General features: G+C 50.4%; 1 protein-coding gene across 2 annotated transcripts; it reads left to right on the plus strand.

Moving 5' to 3' along the window:
• The first annotated feature begins 6,411 nt into the window (after positions 1-6,411).
• LOC123388482 (small integral membrane protein 10-like protein 2A) lies at positions 6,412-9,955 on the plus strand. 2 transcript variants are annotated; one of them, XM_045068149.1, is made up of 2 exons: positions 6,412-7,279; positions 8,087-9,955. In XM_045068149.1, the coding sequence occupies exon 1, from the start codon at positions 6,637-6,639 to the stop codon at positions 6,877-6,879; it is 243 nt and encodes an 80-aa protein (XP_044924084.1). In that variant the 5' UTR covers positions 6,412-6,636; the 3' UTR covers positions 6,880-7,279; positions 8,087-9,955. The 2 variants fall into 2 exon arrangements, with proteins under 2 accessions (XP_044924084.1, XP_044924083.1); XM_045068148.1 differs by having other exon boundaries at positions 6,412-6,864.
• Positions 9,956-27,940: the final 17,985 nt, after the last annotated feature.

The following is a 27,940-nucleotide window of genomic DNA, read 5'->3' on the forward strand; positions in this document are numbered from 1 at the left end:
CAATTCAGGGCACATGAACCATGGCAAACTTTAAGCCAGTACAGAGTACAACAAAAAGCTTTCTTTGATAGAGGAGAGGAAGTTGGGATGGGTGGTTTTGAAAGAAACTCATTAGGGGAGAGTGAGAATCCCAGGTTGTGATGGCCTTTGGTTGGCTGAGTGGTGGCAGTTTCTCATTGGTGGGGCAGTAGGTGAGCCCGGAGGAAATCGTCCCTCCTCCTGCTGCTCCTGCTTCCTCCTCCTGCTTCCTCCTGCTTACTTCTTCCTGCTGTGGTAGTAAAGCAGGCTCCTGCCTGTTGGGGGCCGAAAATTCTGCTGAGAAGTGGTAGTAAGTGAAGGCTCCCTGTTTAGGGCTTCCCCATTTCTTCTTAAATGAGGTTGCCTTTATTCATTTTTATATTTCCCCTTTGATCAAGATCTTCCCTCAAAAGCATCACTGATCAAGAGTCAGGTTTGCCACGTTTAGTGGTTTTGTCCCTCAGTAACAAGGAGGACCTTCCTTCATTGCCATATCTAACATCAGAGGGCAACCATTGAGATCACACTTAGTAACAAGGAAGGGCAGGAGGTAGAGCTCTCAGGCATTCATGTCTAAAGTGTTTATCATGGGGAGCTTGGGTAGTTCAGTCAGTTAGGTGGCTGCCTTGGGCTTAGGTCATGATCTTGGGGTCCTGGGATCAAGCCCCACGTAAGACTCCCTGCTCAGCTGGAAGCCTGCAAGCCTACTTCTCCCTCTTCTCCCTGTCTTGTGCTTTCTGTTGATATCTCTGTCTCTCTCTCACATAAATAAATAAAATCTTAAAAAATAATAAACTAAAGTGTGTATTTTATCAGGTTTCTAGGCATTGGAGATTGTCTCAATGTGTTGGGCTAGCATCATCCTGTTAGGCATGTTGTTTCTACAAAGGTTTATCAGGCTCATATACAAAGCTTAAAAATAGAGCAAAATTAAATCACCTTGACAAATCTAGATTGAGCAATGGTTCTAAACCTAGAGTCCCAGCCTGAGGGTAGCCCCTGAAGGGATCAAAGGACCATGGATTTTAAGGTGAAATTCACTGTAGCCAATATTCTTCCTCTCTCGTTTTACACAATTGGGTTTGTGCTTCTGCAGAGGGATTTCTGCAAGGGTAGCAGGTGGTATTGGCTATGGCACAAGCACCTCTTTGTTCAACAAGTAGATGGTCAAGGGCTTTAGCCAGTGAGTCAAGTGATTGTCATTGGGCTGCTACTGCTTTGGCTGTGGAGTCAACAACCTCTCCTAATGTAAGGGAGAGATTTCTGACCATGTGTTCATGGGCACATACTCTGACCCAAGGAGCTAAGGCCCTCCCTACAGAGGTGAACCCAGAGTCACATACATCTCTTGGAAGCGTCCACTTAAGGCAAGTGTGGAGGTTTAATGGGATGGGCCAATGGGAAGCTTCTGCTTTATTATGGCTGTGGACAGGGATGGCTAACCAACCCAATAAACATTGACCTCCAGTTCCCAACTATCTAGTTATATGCCCATGGGGTATGCTATCCACCGCCAGAAAAAATGAAACCAGGCAGAGCTCAGAGTACTCTAGCTGGGGTCTGGGGTCTGGTTATTGATAGATCCATGAGTCAGAATTTCCTGATTGACACTTTCAAGCTGAGAATCAGAGGAGTTGGGATGACGTCCCATGAAAGGCCGTCGCATCCTCAAAGAGTCCTTTCAAAAAATCCTGCAAAGAGGAACTAGCTGATTTGTTTTTCCTCTGGCTGCAGGGATACAGGACACATTTAGATAAGGAAAAGGGCATGCATGACATGGTGAAGATTATACAATTGGCAAAGATGGAGGGATTTAACTGAACCAGGACAGTTATGGCTGAAGAAAGATGGAGACAAGGTATGGGGACAGTAGGCCATGATAGTGTAACTTGATAGGTCACATCCATAAGCCTGTGGGTATAATTGGAAGTGGCATTTAGGACTAAGGACACATTGGTGATGGGTAAGACCAAGGGGTCTCCGACACCATGAACAGATCCAGTAGTCTGAAAGCTTTCCCGTTTTTACAATAGATTGGATAAGAGTGTTATTTTCCCAAGAATGAGAGGGTGAAAATAAGGTTAAAAGCAGCAGTAAGAAAATGGTATGTTTTACACATAATACCTGATCATAGCTCACTGACACTGACAATTTAAACCACTTCCAGTGAAGTATAGAAATCTTGCTTTCATTTAGGTCTATTGAATCTTTTCACTTTTTAAAAAAAACCTGTGCACAGGGTTGCCTGGGTGGCTCATTGGGTTAAAGCCTCTGCCTTCAGCTCAGGTCATGGTCCCAGGGTCATGGGATTGAGCCCCACACTGGACTCTTTGCTCAGTGGGGAGCCTGCTTAACCCCCTCTCTCTCTGCTTGCCTCTCTGCCAACTTGTGATCTCTGTCAAATAAAATCTTTAAAAAAAATAAAAAATAGGGGCGCCTGGGTGGCTCAGTGGGTTAAGCCTCTGCCTTCGGCTCAGGTCATGATCCCAGGGTCCTGGGATCCTGCCCCACATGGGGCTCTCTGCTCAGCAGGGAGCCTGCTTCCCCTTCTCTCTCTGCCTGCCTCTCTGCCTACTTGTGATCTTTCTCTCTCTGTCAAATAAATAAATAAAATCTTTTAAAAAAATAAAAATTAAAAATGGACCCTGTGCACATTTTAAAAATATTTTATTTATTTGCTTATTTGGAAGAGCGTTCACAGGGGAGTGGCAGAGAGAGATCCTAAGCAGGCTCCATGCCAAGGACAGAGCCCAATGCAGGGCCAGATCTCATGACCTGAGCCCAAACAAAAAGCCCGTTGCTTAACTCACTGAGCCACCCACACACCCCAATCTTTAAACTTTTAAATATAAATGTCAAGTACTTCATCCACATCAGATAACATAATTTTGCTTCAACCATCAAAATAATTATAAAAACTCAAGAGGAAGATGGTTTATTATATTTTCTCCTATTTTTACGCATTCCAATTACTCTTTTTCCTTCCTAAATTAGTGCCATCCTCCTTGGGTGATCACTTCCGTTCTGTTTAGGAAACTCCTCTTAACTGTTATTTTTTTTTTATTTACTTATTTGACAGAGAGAGATCACAAGTAGGGAGAGAGGCAGGCGGGGGGGGGGGGGTGAGAGGAAGCAGGCTCCTTGCTGAGCAGAGAGCCCGATGCAGGGCTCGATTCCAGGACCCTGAGACCATGACCTGAGCCAAGGGCAGAGGCTTCACCCACTGAACCACCCAGGCGCCCCAGCTGTTATTTTTTTTTAAGATTTTTGCATTTATTTTGAGAGAGAGTGTGTGCACCCACAGCGGGGGAGCGTCAGGAGGCAGAGGGTGAGGGAAAGAATCTCTAGCTGATAAGCGTGGAGCCTGATCCGCAGCTCCTGGTCTCTTGACCCTGAGACTCTGACCTGAGCCAAAACAAGAGTCAGTCGCTCAACTGACTGAGCCACCCAGGCACCCCCTCTTAGCCACTCTTTCACGGTATGTCTACTGGTCAAAATTTCTCTTAATTCTCCTTCGTCTGAGAATGGCTTTATTTCTACTTCATTTCAGAAGGATGTATGCACAGAGATGGAATTTGTGTTCAGGTGGTAAAGTGAACCACTGATCAGTACTGCTCATCACCACCTCCTTCCGTTTCTTTGATGCTTCCGGTTTGCCTTTTTCCCCTTGAGCGAGTAGGAAGGAATTGCCAGATCAGTATACATGACTTTGCCGAGTTCCTTAAACAGTTCTAGAGAGGCCCCCGAGATGTTCAAGTGCAGTGGTGAACAGGTATTTTCAGAGTCTAAATACTCAAGCCAGCTCTCCTTGTTAAAGGAATCTATTTCTTGCAGACAGCTTTTTAAAAGTTGTATGTATAAGCAAATCTGCATATTTCTACAATTTATTAAATGGTCTTAAAAATGATCAAGCTTGGGGCCCCTGGGGTGGCTCAGCGGGTTAAGTGTCTGCCTTCGACTCGGGTCATGATCCCAGGGTCCTGGGAATGAGCCCCCCATCACACTGGGCTTCCGGCTCAGTGGGGAGCCTGCTTCTCCCTCTCCTTCTGCCTGCTGCTCCTTCTGCTTGTGCTCTTTCTCTGTCAAATAAATAAAATTTTTAAAAAAATGATCAAACTTGAGCTGGATTTGGCTTAGAATAAAGATTAGATGAAACCAAAGAAGTGCTTCTAAGCACACCAGCAAGAAATGCTATAAACAAAGGCCGAAGAAAACATGAGAAGACTCCTTACAGTGTCCAGGGCCAACAATGGGTTAAGAGGAGTTCTTAGAAATGACTATGTGGTTTGAAGGAGTTCAGGATATGCCACGCCAAAATATGCCACTTTGGTATATTATTTCGAGCCAAAAAATCACTTGAAAAACAACAAACGCAGGGAGAGGCTTTCTCTGAAACCCCTGTGAAAATTAATAACCTCATCTGAAGTGGAGTCAGGAAGGGTGCCTGAGTGGCACAGGTGGCTGGGTCTCCACCTTTGGCTTGGGTCATGATCCTGGGGTCCTGGGATTGAGTCCCATGTCAGACACCCTGCTCAGCCGGGAGCCTGCTTTTCCCTCTCCCTCTGCTGCTCTTCCTGCTGGTGCTCTGTCTCTCCCTCTCAAACGCATAAATAAAATCTTAAAAATAAAGAAATAAATAAAAATTAAGTAGAGTCAGGAGACCAGAAAAGGGGAGCTCTTCGGTCCTACCATTCCTTGTGCATTGCAGACGCCAACAGAAAAGACATACTTTGCAAATAAGACACTGCATTAGCTATTACTATCCCAGCGGAAAAAATAAAGGTGTCTTCCCTTCCCTCTCCCCCAGCAGCCCAGCCAATGGGAGGCAGTCATAACTTAAGGCAATGAAAAGCTACTATACTGGGAACTCCGAGCTTACTCTAACGGACTTTTTCTTTCCAACAGCAATCCCAGTCTCCCCCTTTCCTCTATAAAAGGGCCTTCTTGGGGCACCTGGGAGGCTTGATGAGTTAAGCATCTGCCTTCGGCTCAGGTCATGATCCCAGGATCTTGGGATACAGCCCCAAGTCCAGCTCCCTGTTCAGCAGGGGAGTCAGCTACTCCCTCTCCCTCTGACCCTGCTCCTGTGCTCTCTTGCTCACATCTCTCAAATAAATAAATAAAATATTTTTTAAAAAAAACCTTCCTTTCTTTTGTTCTCCAGATTTCCCTGCAATTAAGTCCTTGTTTCCTTGACCTTCGTTGTAATTCTCTCCTATTCCCACATAAACATATTTTTGCTGGTAAACACTGACTATTTTAAGATTAACATCCCCTTATGGGCCTAAAGATAGATCCTCCAAAAGGAACTCAATTGTCCTAAAACCCCTCCTTAGAAATTTCATCAACCGGGGAAACTGATTCTGACCACAGCGGGGAAATGAGAATTCCACACCACATCCAGATTCTGTCACAAACTATCATATCTCCTATCTATTCTAACTAAAAACCCACTAGTGTTTCCTAAAGGCATTTAGTCTCCCCTAAATTGCCTACATCTCTGTTCCCCTTCCCCTATTAAGATGGTATATAAGCTTTCAGATCTCACTGCCTAGGTGCTCACTATTTTTTCCCTGTGATGTCTCCATGCAGTTAATATCAAAAATTAATAGATGTGTATATCTTTTCTGCAGTTAATCTGCCTGTTGTTGATTTCTTTCAAAACCTAGGATGTGGGGGCACCTGGGTGGCTCAGTGGGTTAAGCTTCTGCCTTCTACTGGGGTCATGATCTCAGGATCCTGGGATCCAGCCCCATATCGGGTTCTCAGCTCAGCGGGGAGCCTACTTCCCCTCTCTGTCTGCTGCTCTGCCTACTTAAGATCGCTCTCCCTCTGTCAAATAAATAAATAAAATCATAAAAAAAGACACACCTAGGATGTGTGTACAAATAGAATCAAGAGTATACAGGGAAAGTTTTCCTCCTTAACAGGTAAAAGAAGAACAATAGGATAATTATATACATGACCAGCAAAAAGAAAAAAACGCGCCCGTGCTTTCCTGAAACTCTTCAGTGCCGCTGAATTAGCAGAGATACGCGGATTAAAGAAAGGTACAATGGGTTGCCTGGCCGGGTTTTGTGCGGAGACAGTGGGGAAGGGGGATACAGTAAACAGGAGGCCATCTGCAAGGAAGGAGCCTGGCAGTACAGACATTCCGCCGCACACACCGGCTCCGACCGCTACTCTCAAGGACACGCCCCAAAAGCGATCCCCGGGGATACCACCTTCCAACCCCTTCCTGCCCTCGAGCTCTGCCCTTGGGCGCCCAGGAGGAGGCGGGGCTCGCTGGCGGGGAGGTCCTGTGGGCGGTCCCGGGCCGGCGGCGGCCGCTCCGCGGAGCCCGGGAGGGGGCGTGGCCACACGAGGGGCGGGGTTACGCTGGCGGCGGCCGCCCCGGCAGCCGGCGAGGGGCGGGGCTCGCCCTAGGCTGCTCCGGAGGGGCGGCGGCGGAGGCGTGGAGGCGGCCGCGGAGGCTGCATCCCGGACCCAGCCAGGGAAGGAGTGACGGGGACGGGGCGGGAGGGCACCGGCGGCCGGCGGAGCGCCTCAGGCCTCGCGTCCACCTGTCCGGCCGCACGCTCTCCCCTGGGTCGGCGGGGCCTGCGCCGGCCCGGACCCATGGCGGCGTCGGCGGCTCTGTCGGCGGCGGCGGCGGCGGCGGCGGCGGCCCTGTCGGGCCTGGCGGTGCGGCTGTCGCGCTCGGCGGCGGCCCGTGGCTCGTACGGCGCCTTCTGCAAGGGGCTGACGCGCACGCTGATCACCTTCTTCGACCTGGCCTGGCGGCTGCGCATGAACTTCCCCTACTTCTACGTGGTGGCCTCGGTGATGCTCAACGTCCGCCTGCAGGTGCGGATCGAGTGAGCGGGCGCCGCCGCAGCCCCCGCCGGAGGGTCCCGCGCACCGGGCCGCGCCGGGCAGGGGCGCCGGCATGGAGGACGGCCGGCGGGACGCGGCGGGGGCAGGAGGCGGGGCGGCCCGGGCCCGCGGGCCCTAGACCTCCGCGGGGGGGCGCCGGCCACCCGGCCGCCCAGCCACCCGGCCGGGTCCCGGCCACGACCGGCCGCCCGCCCGCGGCGTGGCCGGTGACCTATTGCACAGAAACTCTGCAAACGGGCCCTTACTGTCGGGCTAGAGGGGAAAAAACCAAACAAACCAAAAAACGATTCCAGGGCGGCCGACCTGTTGCCTCACGTTGGCCAGAGCCGGGGAAGCCGCAAGGAAAAATTCTGCAGCAGGGGCTTGACTGGCCCCGATCCACAAGGTAGGAGGCCAGAGGCTGGACCCGCGGGCTGGCGGCGGCGCTTGCCATGACGTCTCGGTGGCAGGGGGCACTGTGGACGGGACCCCAGGAAGCCAGCCCCTGAGCTGCCCAGGCGGGAGGCCACAGGCGCCCCATACTCTCTGGTCCTCATTCCCGGACGGGTGGGGCGGGGGCGGCGAGGGCATCTCGGAGCGTCAGCCCATCCCGCCCTGCTCTCCCCAGAGGCCCTGGTGCTGCCACCTGAACCCCAGGGAATGGAGGGGAATGGGCTGGGGGAGGCGCCGGGGAAGGCTCCAGAAGGAAAAGATGTTGCCACCTTTCAGCCCCTTGGGGAGCCAGACAGGGAGGGGGGTTGTGTTCTTGGCCAAAGCCCTGGTGGGTGCCTCTTCTAAACCCTCAGGCCCCTGGGGTCTGGGCAGCTGCCTCTAGCCCTGTGTTGGGGGCCTGCTCCTTCTGTGCCTGGGGCTCCCCTCCCGTCCTGGGGGCGTCCTCTGGCGCTGGGCACTTGGCCATTTGGAGACCCAGAGGAGTGGGAAGGCCGCTCGACCCTATCCCTGCCGCCACCCTCCCACCGGCCCCTAGGTCTGCCCCTAGGTCTGCCCTCCTGGTGCCACTGAAGGCCGCATCCAGCAGTCCCTGTGCGCCCAGAGGAGCCAGGGAAATGGGGGTCTCCTTGAGCCCAGGGCAGCTCGCAGGCTGGGGAGCGGAGAGCGGGTGGAGCAGCGGCTTGCGAGGAGGCAGCCCTTGGGGAAAGGCGCCCCACACTCTGTGGGACCACTGTGGAGTCTCCATCTCTCTGTCTTTCAGGAACCAGTGTTTGTAGGTGGTGACCCACCCCTTCCGTGGCCTTGTCGAGAGACTGCAATCCCTGCCCAGAGGCGGCCCCTGGGCCCAGTGCTGCCTGGGGAGCTGCTGGGCAAAGGGCCTAGCCCGGGAGGAGAGAAAGGACCTTCCAGGCAGAGGCACCGGCTGCTGGGGTAGCCGGTGGTCCCGTTCTGGCATGGGGAAGGACGTGACCCTGTCACCTCAGCGCTGCATCTCCTAGCGACGACACTTTGAGGGCGTTCTGCGCTCCCCACCTGATGATTGGAAGAGCTGGCTCTGGGACTGGGAGAGATGTGTCCTTGTCCTACAGATACAATGGAGTGGGGCTGAATCTGCGCCCCGTCTTTGAGAAAATCTGGCTCTGTGGGGGAGGGGAGTTCAAGGCCCCCCTGGGGGACGTAGGGGGAGAGAACGAGGTCCAGGGTAGGGAATGTGGGGAACCGGCTCTTCTTGGGGTGGTGTGGGAGGCCCCAGGGAAGACCGTCAGAGCTGAGATGGACACAGGGGAGAGTCCTAGAATGCCTTGCAGAGCGGAGGGCTCCACCCACAGAGCCTGGCCTCCCCTGCCACCCCACCCCAGGCTGGACCAAGAGCTCCTCGGCAGCTGGGTGGCACGGGCCTCTCGGTTTGGGTGGCAGAGTGGGGGTGGGGTGGTGGCAGGGCCCCTGGGCACAGGCTGGAACCAGGAGGGTGAAGGGATAAACCTGAGATGGGTCCCCGGGCTCGTCACCCCCCAGTCTGGGATCGGGCCAGAGAACGTCCTCTGGATGGGCTTGATTGGCCCTGAGGCCCCAGATGTGCGGCTCCTTGGCCCACCGGGATGGCCAGCTATGGCCTCAAGGGGGCCAGGAAAGACCCCGGTCCCCCAGCCACTCTGTCCCCAGTTGCTCTCGGTCCCCAGGCTCCAAATTCCTGGGACTGAAAACCGAAGCAGTCTGTCCAGCCCCAGGGACAGAGTGGCCCTGTGTCACCCTTCTGCCCTCCTTAGTCGCCCTCTAGAGGACGGGTCCTGAGCGAAGAGCTCTGCCTGCCTCACCCCGGGGACCGAGGCCCAATGAGGCCACCATGTGTGCCCTGCAGCTTCCCACAGACAGGGTGTGATGGCTCTCACCTCGTGCCAAGGGTTCTGCGGTCCCGGGTCCCGGTGGCACCTGCTGTACCCCAATCCTCTCCACCCAGCACCACGTCTGGGAGCCTGCCGGCCTGCCGACTCCATCCACAGATGGGACAGCGTGCGAGAGCCCCGTGGGGCCTACCTAGGGCCGATCCACAGATGTGCCCCTTGCAAGGCCCCGTCTCACCCTCAGGGTGACTCGCTCCCCGGCTGGGGCTGCCTGGGGCCTGGGAATCCTCTTCCTCACAGAGAGAGGGGGAAGCCTCAGGGCCCTGCCCTGAGAGCCCTGCCCTGTGGGGCACCCCAGCCCATGCCAGCCTGCCCCGGGGGCCCAGGAAGTCTCAGCAGGGCCCCTGAGGGACTGGTCAGGGGCTGCACTTCTTCAGCCTGTGGTCCTGCCCCTGCTTTTCGGACAGGATTGGCCTTGAGTAGGGTTTGGCCTTGAGTAGTTATCGAGCTGCCCTCCCCTGCCCCCACCCGCAGTGGGCCCTGGCTGCCTGACAGGCTCTCCATGCACTTTATTTATTTGCAGTCTGTGTTCCAGACAGCAGAGCTTCTGCAAAATCCGAGACACGGGCTGAAGAAGATGACTGCCCCTTTCCTGTGTGTGATTCACTGTCCTGGTCAGCACGGGCTGCTCAGAGAAACGCTCGTGTTCCTGCTGTTGTCGAATCTTGTCCCTCTAAGTTAAAAAGATACACCCCTCCCTGAGTTCAATAAAATCCAGTCAAATTGGAGGCCTCCTCTCCTGGTGTGGGGTCCCCTGGGGGGTTGGGAGCAGGGGAGGGAGAGCCAGGGAGGGGTGCAGGGTGGGGGCCTGCCCAGTGATGCTGGGGGACCGCCTGCAGGCCAGGGGCCCCAGAGGAGAAGGCTGCTGCACAGGCCTGGCCAGATGGTGGCAATTTGTCTCGTTCTCAACCTTTATTTGAATAACCGGAGACCTAGGTGTTCTCTCTGTTTCAGAGCCCGGCCTCAGAAAGTGCTTACTACAGTGGAAACTTGAGGATGGGCTTGGGGTGATGGGGTGAAGGAAGCTCCTTGCACATCATTTTGGGTCACCCGGAGGTCCATCTGCCATAGCAGGTGGCGAGGTGCCCCTGGCCTCCCTAACGGCAAGGTGGGTGCCCAGTTTTGGAAAAGATAAAACCTTGGGGACCAGAAGCCTGCTGCCCTTCCCCCCGGCTGAGACCCAAACTGTGCCTTCTGAGCCCCAGCCTAGTGAGTCCCCAGAGAAGCCTGGCCATGGGGAGGGTCCCCAGGGGGTGCCCAGGGACTGAGCTAGAAGAAGGGAAGCCCCCCGACCCGTCCCCATGGGGGAGGGCTCCTGAGGGTGCAGAGTCATGGTCCCCGGAGGTTCACAGCCTGGGGTAAGGGCCTTGGGGGTGCTCTGCCCGCTGGGAACTACCAGGAGCCAAAGCACCCTGACAAGGCAGAGCCTTGGGACACCTGCCACCACAGGAGGATCAGAGCCCGGTCCCTGCCAGCACCCTGAGCTTCCCTCTGCTTAGTCCAGATGGTTCTGTTCAGTCCCTGTTGGCCCCAACCCAGTCCAAGGGTCACACAGCTGCTGGGCCTCGGGGTCTGGGTGACTCTACTTGGTGCCCCCTCACCCCTGGGCATGTGTCCCCTGCTCCCGGCTGTAACGGGGACATGATGACACTGCCACCTCCCTGCAGGGTTTTCTGAGGGCCGTGTGGCAATAATGCTTGGACTGCCCTGAGTCCGGTGCTTGGCAGAGACACAGGCTCGGCTCATCCGATCCATGTGTCAGGGTAGGACTGCCGTCTACCCCAGCAAAACTTCTCGGTGTTCGTGGGTGCCCCTGACATAGTGATGCCTGCCCTGGTGTCCCCTGAGTCAGCCCCCTTCAGTTCCCAACTCTGGGGCAGGATTTCAGGATACAAAGCGCAGCCCCTTCCATGTGGCTCCAAGCCTGCTTCCAGCAACTGACCTAGGACTTGACCACTTGGCGTCAAAGACACGTGTGTTTGGGAAACAAAGTCAAATGCACCCTCCAATCAGGGAGACCCAGCATGTGGGGACTCAGGAAGGAGTCTGCTGGAAATGCTGGGGACATGCAGGGGAGGGGAAGCCCTCCCCCGACAGGCTTCTCTGCCAGCATTGTCAGCACTGGGGTGGGACAGGAGAATCAGAGGCTTAGGAGAATGCAGACCCAGCTGTCGGGGACTGGGGCACACGCCTCCCCCATAACCACGAGATGGAGCCACCCTTGTAGCCGGGACCGGGTTAGGGGAGCCCCTCTGGAGAAGATCCTTGAGTGGGGTCAGAAGGACGGAGATAGTCCGTGGCAGGGCACCGAGCTGCCTTAGGCTGTCGCCCTCTGAGGGTCCACCTTCCCGTGGAGGAAGACCACAGCCCTGGTCCCAAGGCCGAGCAAGGTCCCAAGGTCACCAGCACCCGCGTGGCCCGCCACACGAAACAAAGCAGAAGGCCTGCCTCTCTCACAGTGTCCGCCTTGTGCATGTTCTGTGGTCACAGCAGCCTGTCAGGGCCCGTGCCTCCTGCTTCTGTGCCTCAGCCTCTGTACCCACAAGGATCACTGCTGCCGTCGCAGGGGCCCCAAGCTCCAGACCTCTAAGCCTGCCTCCTGTAGGGCCCGCCCCTGCCACCATCCAGGCAGTGGGGAGGCGGCAGACCGGCTCTCGTGGCCACTGAGAGGTGGAGGGCAAGGAGGGTCTGTCTCCTCCGCTCCTGCTGAGACAGCCAATATGCTGGCCGTAGAGAAATGGGCTGGGGCCGGTGCCCCTGTGTGCCCTTGAGGGGGCCGGGGGGCTCCTCGGTGGGGGCCTTGGGAAGATGAGAGCCTGTCCTGGAAGGCTTTCGAGCCAGGCTGCGGCCCTAGAACATGCTGGTGGCTCTTCACCCCCAACCATGCAATTCTCTTTTCTCAGCCACTGGGACCACATGCTGTGTGAATGGAAAGTGGAGAGACCAGGCAAGGCTGGGTCCAAACACCCTGGAGATATGTACCGGGACCAAGTGGATTTCTCCCGGAATGCAACGTTGATTTCATCTTAAAGTCAATTCACGGTTTACTCCATATTAATATAAGAAGGGGGAAAACCTGACCCTTACAGTAGGTGCCGGAAGATTTGACAAAATCCAACACCCGTCCACGAGCATCATTTTCAGCGAAATTGGTATATAGAAAGGCATTTTCTCAGCCTAGTAAGGAGGGTCTACCCAATCTTACCGTGCGCATAGCACTTAATGGTGAAAGAATGAAGATTTTCTCTGCCCTCGGGAACAATGCAGGCTGTGCCCTTTTGCCATTTCTATTCTACATTATAGGGGAGATCCTAGCCAGTGCACTAAGTTCCTCATTCCCCCCCCACCACCACCACCAAATACAAGCATTCTGATTGGAAAGGAAAAGTGATATCAGGGCTTCTTAAAGAGATGACCGAGGTGATTCCAACGTTTGCACATAAATGCAGAGGGCTGAGGAGAGCCAAACAATTTGGAAAGTGAACCGAGTTTCGGGATTTTCAGTACCTGATTTCAAGACTCACAGCCTTCATCCAGGCCTTGTGCTACTGCGGAAAGATAGAGATCAGTGGACAGAACCGAGAGCTCAGAATATGCTCAGAACTGCGCGGAGGACGGGCTTTTGATAGAAGCACCCAGGCAGTCCAATAGAGAGACGATCCTATTTTCAAGAAAGTCCTGGCATCCCTGGAAAAACACGCCCGTAAAAATGCAACTTGACCCTAAGCTCACATCACAGAGAGCACTTACCTCAAAGCCGTGCCGTGCGTGTCAGAGAGGAAACCACCCCTTATGCCCCTGCAGGGACTGCGGTGCTCAGCTGAACCGCGGGGCGGCTTCTCCCTGACGTCAAATTTCAGAAAACGTCAGGCCCGATCACCCCGGGCATCACAGTGAACCGGCTAAAGCAGATGCCCTGCAGGCTCCCCTTGAGACCCACATCCCCGACCTCCTTTAGTCGCCCCAAGACCTCCTTCCCTTCCCCTTATCCAAACCTGCTCTGCGGGGCTGGGCCCCTGCCCGCCGACCCGCCCCGTCCAGGCTTTCTGCTGTAGTTCAAGGGAGTCGCCAGCAGGTGGCGGCGCTCTCGTAGCACAAGCCAGACCGGGCCCGGAGCAAAGAGCCGGTCATCCCGCTTGGGCAGCATTCGCTTCCTGTAAATGGGTAAAACACGAGGCTGACATTTGTAGGTTTTCGAGTTACCCGAGACGCAAGATCTCGAGCGAAGAAGACCCAGGAAGGACCATGTGCTTCCGATGACATGCATGCTACCACCGTGATTTTCCGACCCAGCGTGGGGAGCCGGGGCCCCCGGTGTCCCCAGGTCTGTTCAGAACTCCATCAGCACCCGGAGACGGCCAGTCCCGTCTAGAAAGGAGGCGCCTTGCGGTTCCAGCCGGCTTGGGAGCGGAGAGCCGCGGGGCTGGAACCCCGGCTCTTCGGGCTATGAGGCGGGTGCCAGGCCCCTCGTTCGTACTCTCCGCCCTTCACGTTCTTCCTGGGCACACGGATTGGTAATTCCGAGGTCCTGTGAGCAATCGGGGAAGTCAGGCAGGTCAGGGAGTCAGCCCTGGGCACGGAGCCCGGCGCGTGGGAGCGGTCTTGGGGAAGGAGGACTGGTCTCTATTGGCTAGGAGCCTTCCTCGTAGCCGGTCATACAGGCTGCTCCTTCTCCGGGAAGCCAAAAGGAAGCCCAGTGTCGGTGTCAAGGCCGTGGACTCCGTCGCTGGGTCCAGCAGCGGGACAGCTTCCCAGTGGCCGTGGGAAGAGCCCGGCGGCTCCCTGAGCCCCAGCTTCGTGGCCGGCGAGAGGAGCACGGGCCACATCCTCCAGGCAGGCTGTCTCTCGGGGTCCGGATGTCGCCATGCTGCGGGGGGGGGTGCCGGGGCGCAGGGGACGGGCCGCGGAGGTCACAGCCGCTGGGGGCGCCCTGCACACCGGGAGCACCGTCCCTAGCGCTCTGGTCCCTCGATCTTTCAATCTGGCTTTCCTTGGCGGTGTCCGCACCTCGGCTGGCCCCTCTCCTCGGCCAGCCCTGCGCTGCGGGGTGGAGGACTGGGAGGGACAACAGGGATGGAAAAGGAGAGAAGGAGAACCTGAAGCAGAGGGCACTCCCTCTGTCCACACGGGTCCCCCTTTGGGAAAGACAGCCGCCTGTGACTCTGATGGCTGTCCTGCAGCTCCCGTCTGCAGGGAGGGCCCCGAAGCTCCCAGGTCTCCTCTGGGCCCGGCCTTGCTGGAAACGTCCTGCGTCCTAGCGTGCCTGACCGCTTGGCCCCCAGCAGCCACAGCAGCAAGACTCTGGGTGCTGTCCGTCTGTCTGTCTCTCTCAGCAGTGCCTCTGGGAGCTCTGAAGCACAAGAGCCTGGCCGTATCCCTCCCTGTTCTGATCTGCCCTCCAGCCTCCACTCATCCCTCTCCATGCTTTTCCATCAGGAGGACTTCCAAGGAGCACAACAAATTCTTCAGCAGATAGGATTAAAATTGCAAAGTCAGCCACATTCCTTTCTCTGGGACCCTCACATAACTATTTCTTTAAAGATTTTATTTGTGACAGACAGAGATGGTGAAAGAGAGAGAACACAAGCAAGGGAAGTGGGAGAGGAAGAAGCAGGCTCCCTGCTGATCAGGGAGCCTGATAGGGGGCTGGATCCTAGGATGCTGGGATCATTACCCAAGCCCAAGGCAGCTGCTTAAAGACTGAGCCCCCTGCCCCTGCCCCCGGTGCCCCACACCCTCATATATCTTTAGAGGACTATATGACTGACCTGGAGCTCCTGAGGTCCTTATGTCCTGACTATTCAGTTAAAATACACCTGTCCTGGGAACCCCTTCCTTTAAGAATAACTTCTGCTTTCTAAATGCATGCTAGTAGTTTATCGCGACCATTGTAGTTCTCCATCATGAAAGGCGATTGACATGCTAGTTTGTAGATCAATCTCTGATCAGTTTACTTCAACTCCTAACTCTTGTAAAAATGAGATCATTACCCTGGAATGCCGAGGACCAGGCTGAAGTTGTGGTAACCAAGCAGGCTGGGACCACAGACCTTTTTTTGGGGGGGGGAGGGACCACAGATCTAACTGCTAATGGCACACTCAAAAGTTCCAATTCAAAATGCTCCCAGTGACAATTGTATTTTCAAAAAATGCCCTTCTTTTCTTCCTTGGCTCCCTAGATCACCAGCTATCCACCCAGAAATCAGGAGTCATGTCTGATCTGAGTCAACTATATCCTTCTACCTCAAGTATCCAGGTAGCAAGACTCGACTCCCCGTGGCTTCAGGAATCCATCCCCACTTTCCAATCCCCATCATGCCTGCCTTGGTTTAGATACAGATTATTTTTCTGTTGCTTCTCTGCAAGTTTCTGGTCACTGTCTATGTCTTCCCAGGTTTTTAGCCCCACCCTGTGCCAGTGCCAAATCCATTCCCATCCCCAATAATATGATTCATGGAAAACATAAATATGGCCTTGCCACTCTCCTCTCAAACACATTTCAAGAAATCTCAGCATTTAGGGGGCACCAGGGTGGCTCAGTGGGTAAAGCCTCTGCCTTCATCTCAGGTCGTAATCTCAGGGTCCTGGGATAGAGCCCCGCATCAGGCTCAGAGCCCCTGCTCAGCGGAGAGCCTGCTTCCTCCTCTCTCTGCCTGCCTCTCTGCCTACTTGTGATCTCTCTCTCTCTTTCTCTCTCTGTCAAATAGATAAATAAAATCTTTTTTTAAAGATTTTATTTATTTATTTGACAGGCAAGAGATCACAAGTAGGCAGAGAGGCAGGCAGAGAGAGAGGAAGGGAAGCAGGCTCCCCACTGAGCAGGGAGCCCGATGCGGGACTCGATCCCAGGACCCTGGGATCATGACCTAAGCCAAAGGCAGAGGCTTAACCCACTGAGCCACCCAGGCACCCCAGATAAATAAAATCTTAAAAAAAAATAAATCTCAGCATTTAGGAGTCTCTGATCCCTTTTCTCTGAGCCCAATTTCCAATGCACAGAGTGTACACTTCAGTTTGTTTTCCTGCTCTCCAGAGAATGACAAGCTTAGTAAAGCACTTGACGTTCAAGAGGACCTAGATTTTCAGTGGCTCTCCATGGCAGACTGCATTGCACAAACGTCATGTAAATGACCAAACATGGGAAAGTTGAAAAATAATACCAGAAATGGCACCTTGCCATCATTTCTGTATAGTAAGTATCACCCCCTAGTCGATGAGGCTTGATCTCTGCCCCTTTCCCTTTCCTCCTACCACAGGATTATTTTTATCTTTAATTTTTTAAAGATTTTATTTATTTATTTGACAGAGAGATAGAGCACAAAGAGGGGGAGAAGCAGGCAGAGGGAGAGGGAAAATTAGAATCTCCACTGAGCAGGGAGCCCGATGCGGGGCTTGATCCCAGGACCAGGAGATCATGACCCGAGCCTAAGGCAGAGCTTAAGGCAGATAAAGCCACCCACTGTGGCCATATCTCCTCAATAGGGAGGCGGGGGCGGGAGGCTCAGTCTTTAAATACTGACCCTGCTAAGAGGAAGACTAGTATGGTCCTAGAGGAGGTCATGTAAGAAGACAGGAGTATCTAACACCAAAAATAATGGGATTATTTTTAAATGAATCTCAAACATTATATATGAGTATGTATACAAAATAGCTTTCAAAAAGGGAACCTGAAAGCCTTATGAAGAACTCCAAGTATACAATCTTCAGATCTGTTGCATTCATCCATTTTATTGGCTTGTAAAATAGTTCAGACATCCCCAACACCAGGAATATGGCTGACTTTGTAATTTTAATTTAATTTTAATTAATTAATTAAGAGAGGGGGGTGGGTAGGATTAGAGGGGGGAGTCAGGAAGGGGGAAAGAATCTCAAGCAGATTCCCAGCGAGTGCTGAGCTTGGACGTGGGATTCAATCTTACAACCCATGAGATCATCAACTGAGCCAAAACCAAGAGTTGGACAGCCAACTGGCTGAGCCACCCAGACACCACCCTAACTCCCTGCATATGTCTAAGAGAAGCCTGTGCTCTCCTTCCCTTTTCATTTCCTTCCTTGGATCAACACTAGACACTGCTACTAGGACACTGAATGCCCCATCCTGAGAAAGCAGGTGCCCTAAGCTGCCCTCCTTGACTGGTAATGCCGGAGGTTTACCAGTTTATTAAGGAAAGGAAGGCGGCAGGTAAATTAATAGCTCCCTGTGAAAAAGGATCCTATGGATCACTACTGGAAGGTCAACAGATACATATTTGAGGATTGTAAGGGTATTGAAGGACTGATCTCCTCAATAGGGAGGCGGGGGCGGGAGGCTCAGTCTTTAAATACTGACCCTGCTAAGAGGAAGACTAGTATGGTCCTAGAGGAGGTCATGTAAGAAGACAGGAGTATCTAACACCAAAAGTAAAAGCAACAAAAGCAAAAGTAAACAAGTGGGACCACATCAAACTAAAAAGCATCTGCACAGTAAAGGAAACCATCAGTGAAATGAAAAGGCAACCTACTAAATGGGAGAAAATATTTGTAAATCATATGGCTCATAAGGGATGAATATCCAAATATATATAAAGAATTCAAACAACTCGATAGCAAAAAACAAAACAAAACACCCCACAATCTGATTTAAAAATTGGCAGATGATCTGAATAGATGTTTTTGCAAAGAAGGTGTATAGGTCGCCAACAGGTACATGAAAAGATACCATCCATCATATAATCATCAGGGAAATGGAAACCAAAACCACAATTAGATATAACTTTACACCTGTTAGAAGGGCTAGCATCAAAAAGCCTAGAAATAACAAGTGTTGGCTAGGATGTGGAGAAAGGGAACCCTTGCGCACTGTCGGTTGGAATGTAGATTGCAACCACTATGGAAAACAGCACGGAGGTTCCTCAAAAAATTAAAAATAGAATGACCATATGATCTAGCAATTCCACTTCTGGGAAAACAAAACACTACTTCGAAAAAAGTATATGCAACCCCGTGTTCATTGCACCATTATTTAAAATAGACAATGGGTGCCTGGGTGGCTCAGTGGGTTAAGCCGCTGCCTTCGGCTCAGGTCATGATCTCAGGGTCCTGGGATCGAGTCCCGCATCGGGCTCTCTGCTCAGCGGGGAGCCTGCTTCCCTCTCTCTCTCTCTGTCTGCCTCTCCATTCTACTTGTGATTTCTCTCTGTCAAATAAATAAATAAAATCTTTAAAAAAATAAAATAAATAAAATAAAATAGACAAGATATGGAAAAAACCTAAGTGTTCACTGACAGATGAATGGATAAAGAAATCATCACACACACACACGAATATTATGCAACCATAAAAAGGAAGGAAATCCTGCCATTTGCAACGACATGGGTGAACCTACATCCAGGGCTTTGTGGTGACTGAAAAAAGTTAAAGAGCAAAAGACGAATACCATGTGATTTCTCTTACATGCAGAATCTAAACATATATATGTATAAACATATATAACATATATATACACATATATAACATATATAGTTGTATATATATTTGTATATGCATACACACAAAACTTAACACATTGATACAGTGAACAGATTTGTAGTTGTTAGAAGTAAGGGACTGGGGTGGGAGAAATGGGTCAGTTGTTTTGGGGTTATTTTTTAGTTAGCACAAACTGAAAAAAAAGGAAGCAATAGGTATTTAGAAATGTAATAACTTAAGGGCTACCTGGATGGCTCAGTTCGTTGAGTGACCAACTCTTGATTTTGGCTCAGGTCATGATCTCAGGGTCATGAGATCGAGCCCCACACTGGGCTCTGCCTTAGGTAGGGAGTCTGCTTAGGATTCTGTCTCTGCCCCTCCCCTGCAATTGATATCCCTCTCTCTCTCTCTCTCTTAAATTAATAAATAAATATCTGGGCTCTGTGCTCAGCAGGGAGTCTGCTTGAGATTCTCTTTCCCTCTCCCTCTGCCCTCCCCCTCTGATCACACAAACTCTAAATAAACAAATGAATGAATGAATGACTAAACAAAATCTTGAAAAGAAGAGAAAAGAATGCAATAACTTAGCAGTGACAATTTAAAGGAGAGTGTCAGAAGGTCGCATGCACATCAGTGCCACCTCTTGGGGCCTCCAGGCTCACGCACTCTCTTCTAGATAGTTGTCTTAGATTCCTCATTGATGAGAATTCGTCACAAAGTTGCTTTTATAAATAAATCTAAGGTCTTAAATGTAAAATGAGGGGCGCCTGGGTGTCTCAGTGGGTTAAGCCTCAGCCTTCGACTCAGGTCATGATCCCAGGGTCCTGAGATCGAGCCCAGCATTGGGCTTTCTGTTTGGCAGGGAGTCTGCTTCCTACTCTCTCTCTGCCTCTCTGCCTACTTGTGATCTCTGTCAAATAAATAAATAAAATCTTTAAAAAATGTAAAATGAACATTGTGTTAATAAAAGAAAACAAAAGAGAATGAGAGGGCTTTTTTTTAAAAGACCTAAGCATATATATTTTTCTTTACCCCCATATTTAGTGAGCCGGGGGGTGGGGGGGAGGGCACCATTTGAATTTCAGTAGTTACCATAGGGGAACTCCATCTGTTTTTATTTCCCCTCTTAATTAGTTGCATTGTTGATAGGTATATATTATATTATCAGCTATATTATATATATATTATATATATAATGTAATATATAATATATGTTATATATTATATATTATTATATATTATATTATTATTAATATTATATATAATATTATCTATTATATTATCAGCTATATTATCAGAGGAGCTTCCTGAGGTGTGGACATAATTGTCAAGTTCAGATAAAGTTAAACAAATACTTTGATTTGTCGGTTGATGCAGCCTACAATGTAGATGAACACAGTTCTTTCCAGCATTGCTCAGCACTAAATACCATGTAAATGAGAAGTAATCGTACAGATCAGCGCATTCCAAACAAACAGGCTCAAACACAGAGAATAAACTGCTGATGGGCAAATGTGGAGAAGGGGATTAAGAGGCACAAACTTCCAGTTATAAAACAAATAAGTCACAGAGGTGAAAAGTACAGCATAGGGGATAGTCAATCATATTTTCATATCATATCATATTTTGTGATGACACATGGTAGCTATACTTGTGATGAGCCTTAAGTAATGTATAGAATTGTCAAACCCATATGTTGTACATTTGAAACTAATATTACATTGGGCCCCAGGTTGTGTGTAGAGATAACTTAAAAGTAAAAATCTTAAAAAAAAAAAAACCCCATAAACCAGGAGCAAAATATTAAATACAAGACTGCGCTGATGAACATGAAAGTATGAGTTTAGATAATTCTCTTTAGAAAGAAAAAAATCTGGGGTGCCTGGGTGGCTCGGTGGGCTGGGCCTCTGCTTTTGGCTCAGGTCATGCTCTCAGGGTGCTGGGATGGAGCCCCACGTTGGGCTCTCTGCTCAGTGGGGAGCCTACTTCCCCGTCTCTCTCTCTGCCTGCCTCTCTGCCTACTTGTGATCTCTCTCTCTGTCAAATGAATAAATAAAAAATCTTTAAAAAAAAGAAAGAAAATCTTAGAAATGCCATAATGAGATTAATTATCTTGAGGAAATTAAATTTGAATTATTATTATTATTATTTAGAGAAGGGGGGAGTAGGGATAGTGGAAGAGAGAGAATCTTTTAACCCACTGAGCCATCCAGGCGAGGGAAGATAGAGAATCTTAAGCAGGCTCCACACCCACCAGCATGAGCCGTATGCACGGCTCAATCCCTGAGATCATGACCTGAGCTGAAATCAACAGACATTTAACCCACTGAGCCACCCTGGCGACCCTTGACTTCAGATGATTATTAGCAGTGTATATTGGAATGGCTAAAACTTGTATCATTATTATCATTATTAAATTTTACAACAAATTCCTGGATATCAGGTATCTCTTTATTCTCTGTCTTGAATTGATGCAAAGCAGCCTTTTTCTGGGTCTCTCTTAAGGTCATCATGTCTACTGATTCGCCGCAGCGCAGTTCACCACCCGGTCCAGAGAGCCCTCCGACCAGTGAGGCCTCTTCGATTCCTGCTTCTGCTCGCATAGACGAGCCTTGGAAAATTGAATCTACTGATATTTTCTGAACTCTAACTTGTCATGTAGACACAACTGTGGTTTGCCCTTGCGTTTGGCAGCCGTGGAGTTTGTTTTTGAGGCTGTATATAAAATCATCCAAATTGGCAGCTCCCATGGCATAGTTGGGACTAATATTACATGAGCAAGTATACGCGGGGCCGGATGAATCAGGCAGAGTGGCTGGCATCACGACAATTTTCAGGCAGACTCTCTTCTGCCTGAAAGACTCTCTTCTTGCTTCCTGAAAATTTACAAACTGCTCCTTGAGAAACACAGTTAGCGGAGCCTGGGTTGCTCAGTTGGTTAAGCATCTGTCTTCCGCTCAGGTCATGATCCTGGGGTCTTGGGATGCAGCCCCGCATCAAGCTCCCTGCTCAGAGGGGAGTCTGCTTCTCTCTCTCCCACCCCCCCGCTTGTGTTCCCTCTCTTGCTGTCTCTGTCTCTGTCAAATAAATAAATAAAATATTGAAAAAAAAACCCAAAAAGAAACATTATTTATCATTAATCTTCTAATGTCTTAATTTATTTTTCTTGTATTTTTATATAGCCATTCTTAGGACCATTACACACACACACACACACACACACGAACATATTCACATCCATTACTTGGATTCAGTTCATGGTCAAATCTACCTTGTTTTTTCTCTTTGTTCTCCACATTCTTGGAAAAAGAAAATATCTAAAATTAATATAAAGTTGTATGTTAATTATACTTAAAATAATCTCACCCTCAGGGTGCCTGGGTGGCTCAGTGGGTTAAGCATTTGCCTTTGGCTCAGGTCATGATCCCTGGGTCCTGAAATCAAGACCCACATCGGGCTCTTTGCTCCACGGGGAACCTGCTTCTCCCTCTCCCTCTGCCTGCCACTCCCCCTGCTTGTGCTCATTCTCTTGCTATCTCTATTTGTCAAATAAATAAAATCTTAAAAAAAAAAACCAATATGTGCATTTGTGCTTACACAAAAGATCTTGGAATTTTATGTATGGAAAGATGTCAAAACTTATCTGTCCTGTATTTGTATCCTATAGGGTGAAGGCAATGGCCATAGGCTGATGGGACTATCTGGCAGGCACCTTTTCTTTGAGGGGCGTCCACTGCAAATACACCCTTCTCTTGGTTGTGTGACAGTGTCCCCTGACCAGGGTGACTTGGTTTGATCCTGGTTGCCTCACCCTAGTTGAGGCAATCAGAGTCTTTGTCCCATGAATCTTAGATTATTTTATTAATATTTTAAAAAATATTTTTAAAAGATTCCTATTTGTTTATTTGTCAAAGAGAGAGAGCAGAAGCATGGAGAGCTGCAGTCAGAACAGGCAGAGCAGACAGAGGGAGAAGCAGGCTCCCCGCTGAGCAAGGAGCCCACCCCCACCCCCCAATGTGGGACTTGATCCAGGACCCTGGGATCATGACCCGAGCTGAAGGCAAATGCTTAACCCACTGAGCCACCCAGGCATCCCGGAATCTTAAAGTATTGAACTAGACCCCCAAGACTGAATGATTTCCTGCTAAGTCTCTTTAATGTCATTTCTTTTTTTTAACAATGTTTTTAAAAAGAATTTTATTTATTTGTCAGGAAGAAAGAGAGAGAGTGAAAGGGAGCACAAGCAGGGGGAGCAGCAGAGGGAGAGGGAGAGGGAGAAGCAGCTCCCCTGCCAAGCAAGGAGCTGGATGCAGGACTCAATTCCAGGGTCCTGGGACCATGACCTGAGCCAAAGGCAGATGCTCAACCCACTGAGCCACACAGGTGTTCCTCTTCAATGCAATTTCTTTTGAGAATTTTACCTAGCTGTCCTACGGTTGATTTCTTCCAAGCTACCCTTGTCACTGTCCTGTGACACTTGTTCGTTGCTTTGGTTTCTTGAATTTTGTAAAACATTTGCATTCTTCTGATCAAATTTGTTGTTGTTGTGAAGAAGCTCCCACCTGTAGGTTTTTACTATTTGCAATGTATGCAACCGTGATCAAGGAAGCGTGTGGTTCTGCCATCAAGTGTGTATACCAGGCCAGGCAGAGCTCTGAGCTCTGTAATTTGAGACACTAATGTCTCGGGGGCTGGGTGGTGGGATGTTGGTGGCAGGGTGAGGGGCTCCAGGCCAGACCTGAAGTTCTCCCCTTTTAAGGCAAGAAAGGTAGTAGATAATCTGACACCTAGTTCCTATGAAAAGTGGCCACTTGATGAAAATTGCAAGTACGTGTTCAGATATTGTGGGGCGATGGAGCATCTTCTGTTCATGCTGGAACAAGGCAGGGGCAGTGTGACTAGCCTGGCTCTGCCCAAGCACCGTCCCGAAGTCATGAGAGTCAAAACTGGAGGCAGCAAGCCTGCAGTTAATTCCTGCTCAAGACTCTATTAGAATCTTGGTCCCTTAAAAATATGAAATATTTCTCATTGTGCTACACAACCTGGTCTTAGAAAGCCTTAGTGAGGGCAGAATCTGGAGAGGCAGGTCAGTGACAATTATCTGTGGCATTGTCCCTCAAAAAGATTAGTACATTCCCCACTACTTGTATAACATTTCCGATGAACTTAAAATTGCATGTCCTCTGTGCAGCTTACTGTGATTCAAACATTTGTCAAATAGCCTTATCACTTTTGTCATTAAAAAATCCCACCCTCACTCCCGCCCCCCGCCCCCCCCCCCGCACACACACACACACACACACACACCCAGGGGAAGGGAGAGCAAGACTGTGGCCATCTGTTCTGCCTGAAGATGCACCCCCACCCCCAGGGGGCAGTGGGGCACGGGGCTCTCCCTGGGATTTCATAAGGATCTCAGGCTGTGGGCGTGAGCAGCTGTGTTCTTGCGTCCAATCAAGAGGGGCCCCAGCTGCAGCGTCTCCTGTCCGGCAGGAGGGGTTCCTCAGCGTGCAGAGGGCAGCGGCACCTCCCTTCCCAGTCTCCCATGGCAGCTGGAACTGGATTGATAAATATCCCCATTGTTACCCTCTCTGTGTCATGGAATGGGTTGTCCATGGCGTGGGAGCCACTCCTCCCCAGCTATGCTCACCCTCACTGCTGACAGTACCCTGTCCCCACAGTGCGCGTCCTCTCCCCAGAGAGTCTCAGAAAGCCTCTTCCGGGTGGTGAGCAGTTTGTAAGGGACTTAGGGGTTACGTGAGCAGATGGCCAGTGACATAGAGGGTATTAATACCAACAAGACTCCATTTTGTGTCTGACACAGCCACAGGTGGCAACAGATGGCCCTTCCAAGCTAGTGATGGGCGATCCTGTAATGACCCTTTGTCACAACTCAGTTGTGGTTTGGATGCCTGGCTCCACCGGCTGTCCAGTGATAAAAGAAATTTGCAACTTTTAATGTTTGCACGTCCTGCTCCTGGGCTCCCAGGGAAGCTGTACTTAAACATTTACCAAGGTCAAAATGACTTGGCAAAACCTCAGAAAATCTATTTCTGCCCAGAACACACATCGTATGCCTGCCTCATTTAAAAACAAAGCAAAAAAAAACAAAAACAAAAACAAAAAAACCCCAAAATCCAAAAAGGAGTATTCCAAACATAAAGATAAGAAAAACAACAACAAAAATATCCCTCCCTGGGTCCCATAAGCTATTCCATCAAACAGCCTTGTGCACACTGAAAACCTTAAGATAAAGTCTGTAAGTTTCTGGCGTGTCCTTCCTCTTGATGACTTGTAACTCTTTATGTAAAAAACACATATAACCCTGCACCAAATGTTCCTTCCCTGGAGCACTCTTTCCTTTGTGAAGAAGGGCTGGTGTCCTAAAACTTGGGCTTGAATAAAATTCTTTTTTTTAAGATTTTATTTATTTATTTGACAGACAGAGATCACAAGTAGGCAGGGAGGCAGGCAGAGAGAGAGAGGAGGAAGCAGGCTCCCCACGGAACAGAGAGCCCAATGTGGGGCTCGATCCCAGAACCCCGGGATCATGACCTGAGCCGAAGGCAGAGGCTTTAACCCACTGAGCCACCCAGGCGCCCCTAAAATAAAATTCTTTTCGTTTCTCTTTAAAAATTTTGCAGAAGGTTTGTTCATTTTGCGTAGACATACGCCAAGTGTCTTCTCTCAGCTGTTAGAGATTCTCTGAGCTGTCCCAATCCACACACCAGGGAGTGCTTGGCATTGGATCCCCCTGCCGTTACTCCCCCAGAGAGATTCTAGGTGCCTAGAAGAGGTCCTGGCCTGGATGGGGATGGGCGGGTCTTGGCCTGGGGAAAGAGACCCTATCTCAGGGGTAGTGGGGAGGGAGTTTGTTATTAAATGACTTGGATAGAAAGATAAGATCTGCAGGGAAAGAAGCCAGAGAAAACTATGGGAGACGTGGGGATTTCTCACATCTGCTTTCCATTTGGGATCAGCAGGTATAAACAAACAGTCCCCCTCAGACACACACGTATACACACAAACAAACAGATAAAACAGGCAGCCTGGGTGTTTGCTCCCGACAGGAAGCCAAGGTTCATTCAAGGGTTCATCCAAGGTGTTTCACTCTTAGGGAACACTACCCTGGCTGCTTGCCATCCAATGTCAGAAAACTGTCATTTTATATATTTTAAAGGCTTTTTTTTTTAAACTTGTGGGTAATTCAGGCTTAGCTAGGTCCATAACAGATATGTTGCCCTTGAAAGGTCATGGGGGCTCTAGGCACTGTTGCAGCTCAAGCAGATGGAGGCAAATTGGCTGTCCCCTTCTTGGTATGGGGCAGCAGTGGGGCCTATAGTTCATCTAGTTCCAGCTGGGTCAATTCTTCCGCCTTCTCAAACACTCCTGAGGCCACGATTATACCTCTTGGGGGGCCACCTCAGTCCAAATTTCATCATGCAGAGAAAATCAACATCTTTAAGATGCTGTACTATTCTGCATCAGACCTGGGCCTGCTTTTTAGCTTGAATATTCTTTTGTAGACCTCTTAGCATTTAGAAATGTTCTTTAAGTGGCTTTTATAATTATTCAAGCATATTCCAAAGCACTGTTTCTTTTTAATTGCTTTTTCTGAACTGAGTCATCAACACAACACTACCTAACTGAAATTTTCTCCATATATGAAAGCTTGTGATGCATTTATATTAATTTGTACTCAGCCATACAAAGGAATTCAGATTTAAGCTGTAATAGTTTCCCCTCCTTCAATAGGTTAATCTTGGGGCACCTGGGTGGCTCAAATGGTTGAGTGGCCACCTTTGGCTCAGGTCAGGATCTCAGGGTCTGGGGATCAAGTCCTGCATGGGGCTCCTCTCCCCACCCCTGCTCCTGTTCTCTCTCTCTCAAATGAATAAAGTAATTTTAAAAATAGATTAATCTCTGTTATTCCTTTCCTTTATTTTTCAGTGTGGAAATGTACAACATCATGCTTGGAAAGTATTCAATACCTCTTAGTTTTGTCTCTTGGTTTCTATAGTGATAATACTCTTTTGATCTCCTATATACCAAATTAAGAGATTTCCTTCTTTCTGTTTTTTTAAGGATTTTATTTATTTATTTGAGAGAGAGACTGAGATAGCAACAGAGATAGCGAGAAAGAGCACAAGCAGATAGAGCACAAGTGGAGCAGCAGGAGAAGCAGGCTCCCCACTGAGCAGGGAGGATGACTTCCGGCTCAATCCCAAGACCCTGAGATCGTGACCTGAGCCGAAGGCAGAAGCTTAACTGATTGAGCAATCCAAGCACACCAAATTAAGAGATTTCTTTTTTTAAAAAAAAGATTTTATTTATTTATTTGACAGACAGAAATCTCAAGTAGGCAGAGAGGCAGGCAGAGAAAGAGGAAGAAGCAGGCTCCCCGCTGAGCAGAGAGCCCCATGCGGGGCTCAATGCTAGGACCCCAGGATCATGACCTGAGCCGAAGGCAGAGGATGTAACCCACTGAGCCACCCAGGCGCCCCTTTTACATTAAACCCTCTTTACATTAACTGGTCCTAGAGCATTATTCTCTGAATACGGAGCTCTGGATGATGTTTGCTAATATTTGGGGCTTTCCCATTACACTGCAAGGCAACCACATCTACAACCTCTTGTGCAAAATCTCTCTAGCTGAGAAATGCATGGTTAAGCAGGAAATTGTGTTGGAGGAACCTCCCTCAAGCAGTGTCCAGATGCAGGAGTCCACAAACATACGCTAAGCCTGAGGGTCAGTAAACGTGAGAAGGAAGGACTTCTCAACCCCCAAAACAGGGCCCCACTGAGGCCCACATGCCTAAGGACTTTCCTATACCAAATAGGGACAGACATCCAGATTGAGCTAGATAGAGCCAGACGTCTTGGGCTGTGCCCCAGGCCAGGCCCCTGGCCCGCCTGGGGACTGTCGGCCCCGCCCTGCGACTCTAACCCCGCCTCCTCGAGCAACCATTGGATCTGACCTTCGCCGGTCCACCGCTGACCTGGGGCGCCCACCCTGTGTTGCGCCTGCGCCCTAGCGACCACCAGGACAAGTGGGCGGGGCCCGCGCGGGCCACGCCCCTAGCCCGGGTCCGCCTCCGCGCATACGCACTTCCCGCCACGCCTCCCCGCCCACCTCAACTCAGTCCTTCCCAGCAGTGCCCAGCCAGCGCGAGCGCGGCGCGATGGACGGCAGGGTGCAGCTGATCAAGGCCCTCCTGGCCCTGCCCCTGCGGCCCCAAACCCGGCGGTGGAGGAACCCGATTCCCT

This window comes from Mustela putorius, unplaced genomic scaffold (genome assembly GCF_011764305.1).
Source record: "Mustela putorius furo isolate JIRA1106 unplaced genomic scaffold, ASM1176430v1.1 tig00003899_pilon_pilon_pilon, whole genome shotgun sequence".
Taxonomy (NCBI): Eukaryota; Metazoa; Chordata; class Mammalia; order Carnivora; family Mustelidae; genus Mustela; species Mustela putorius.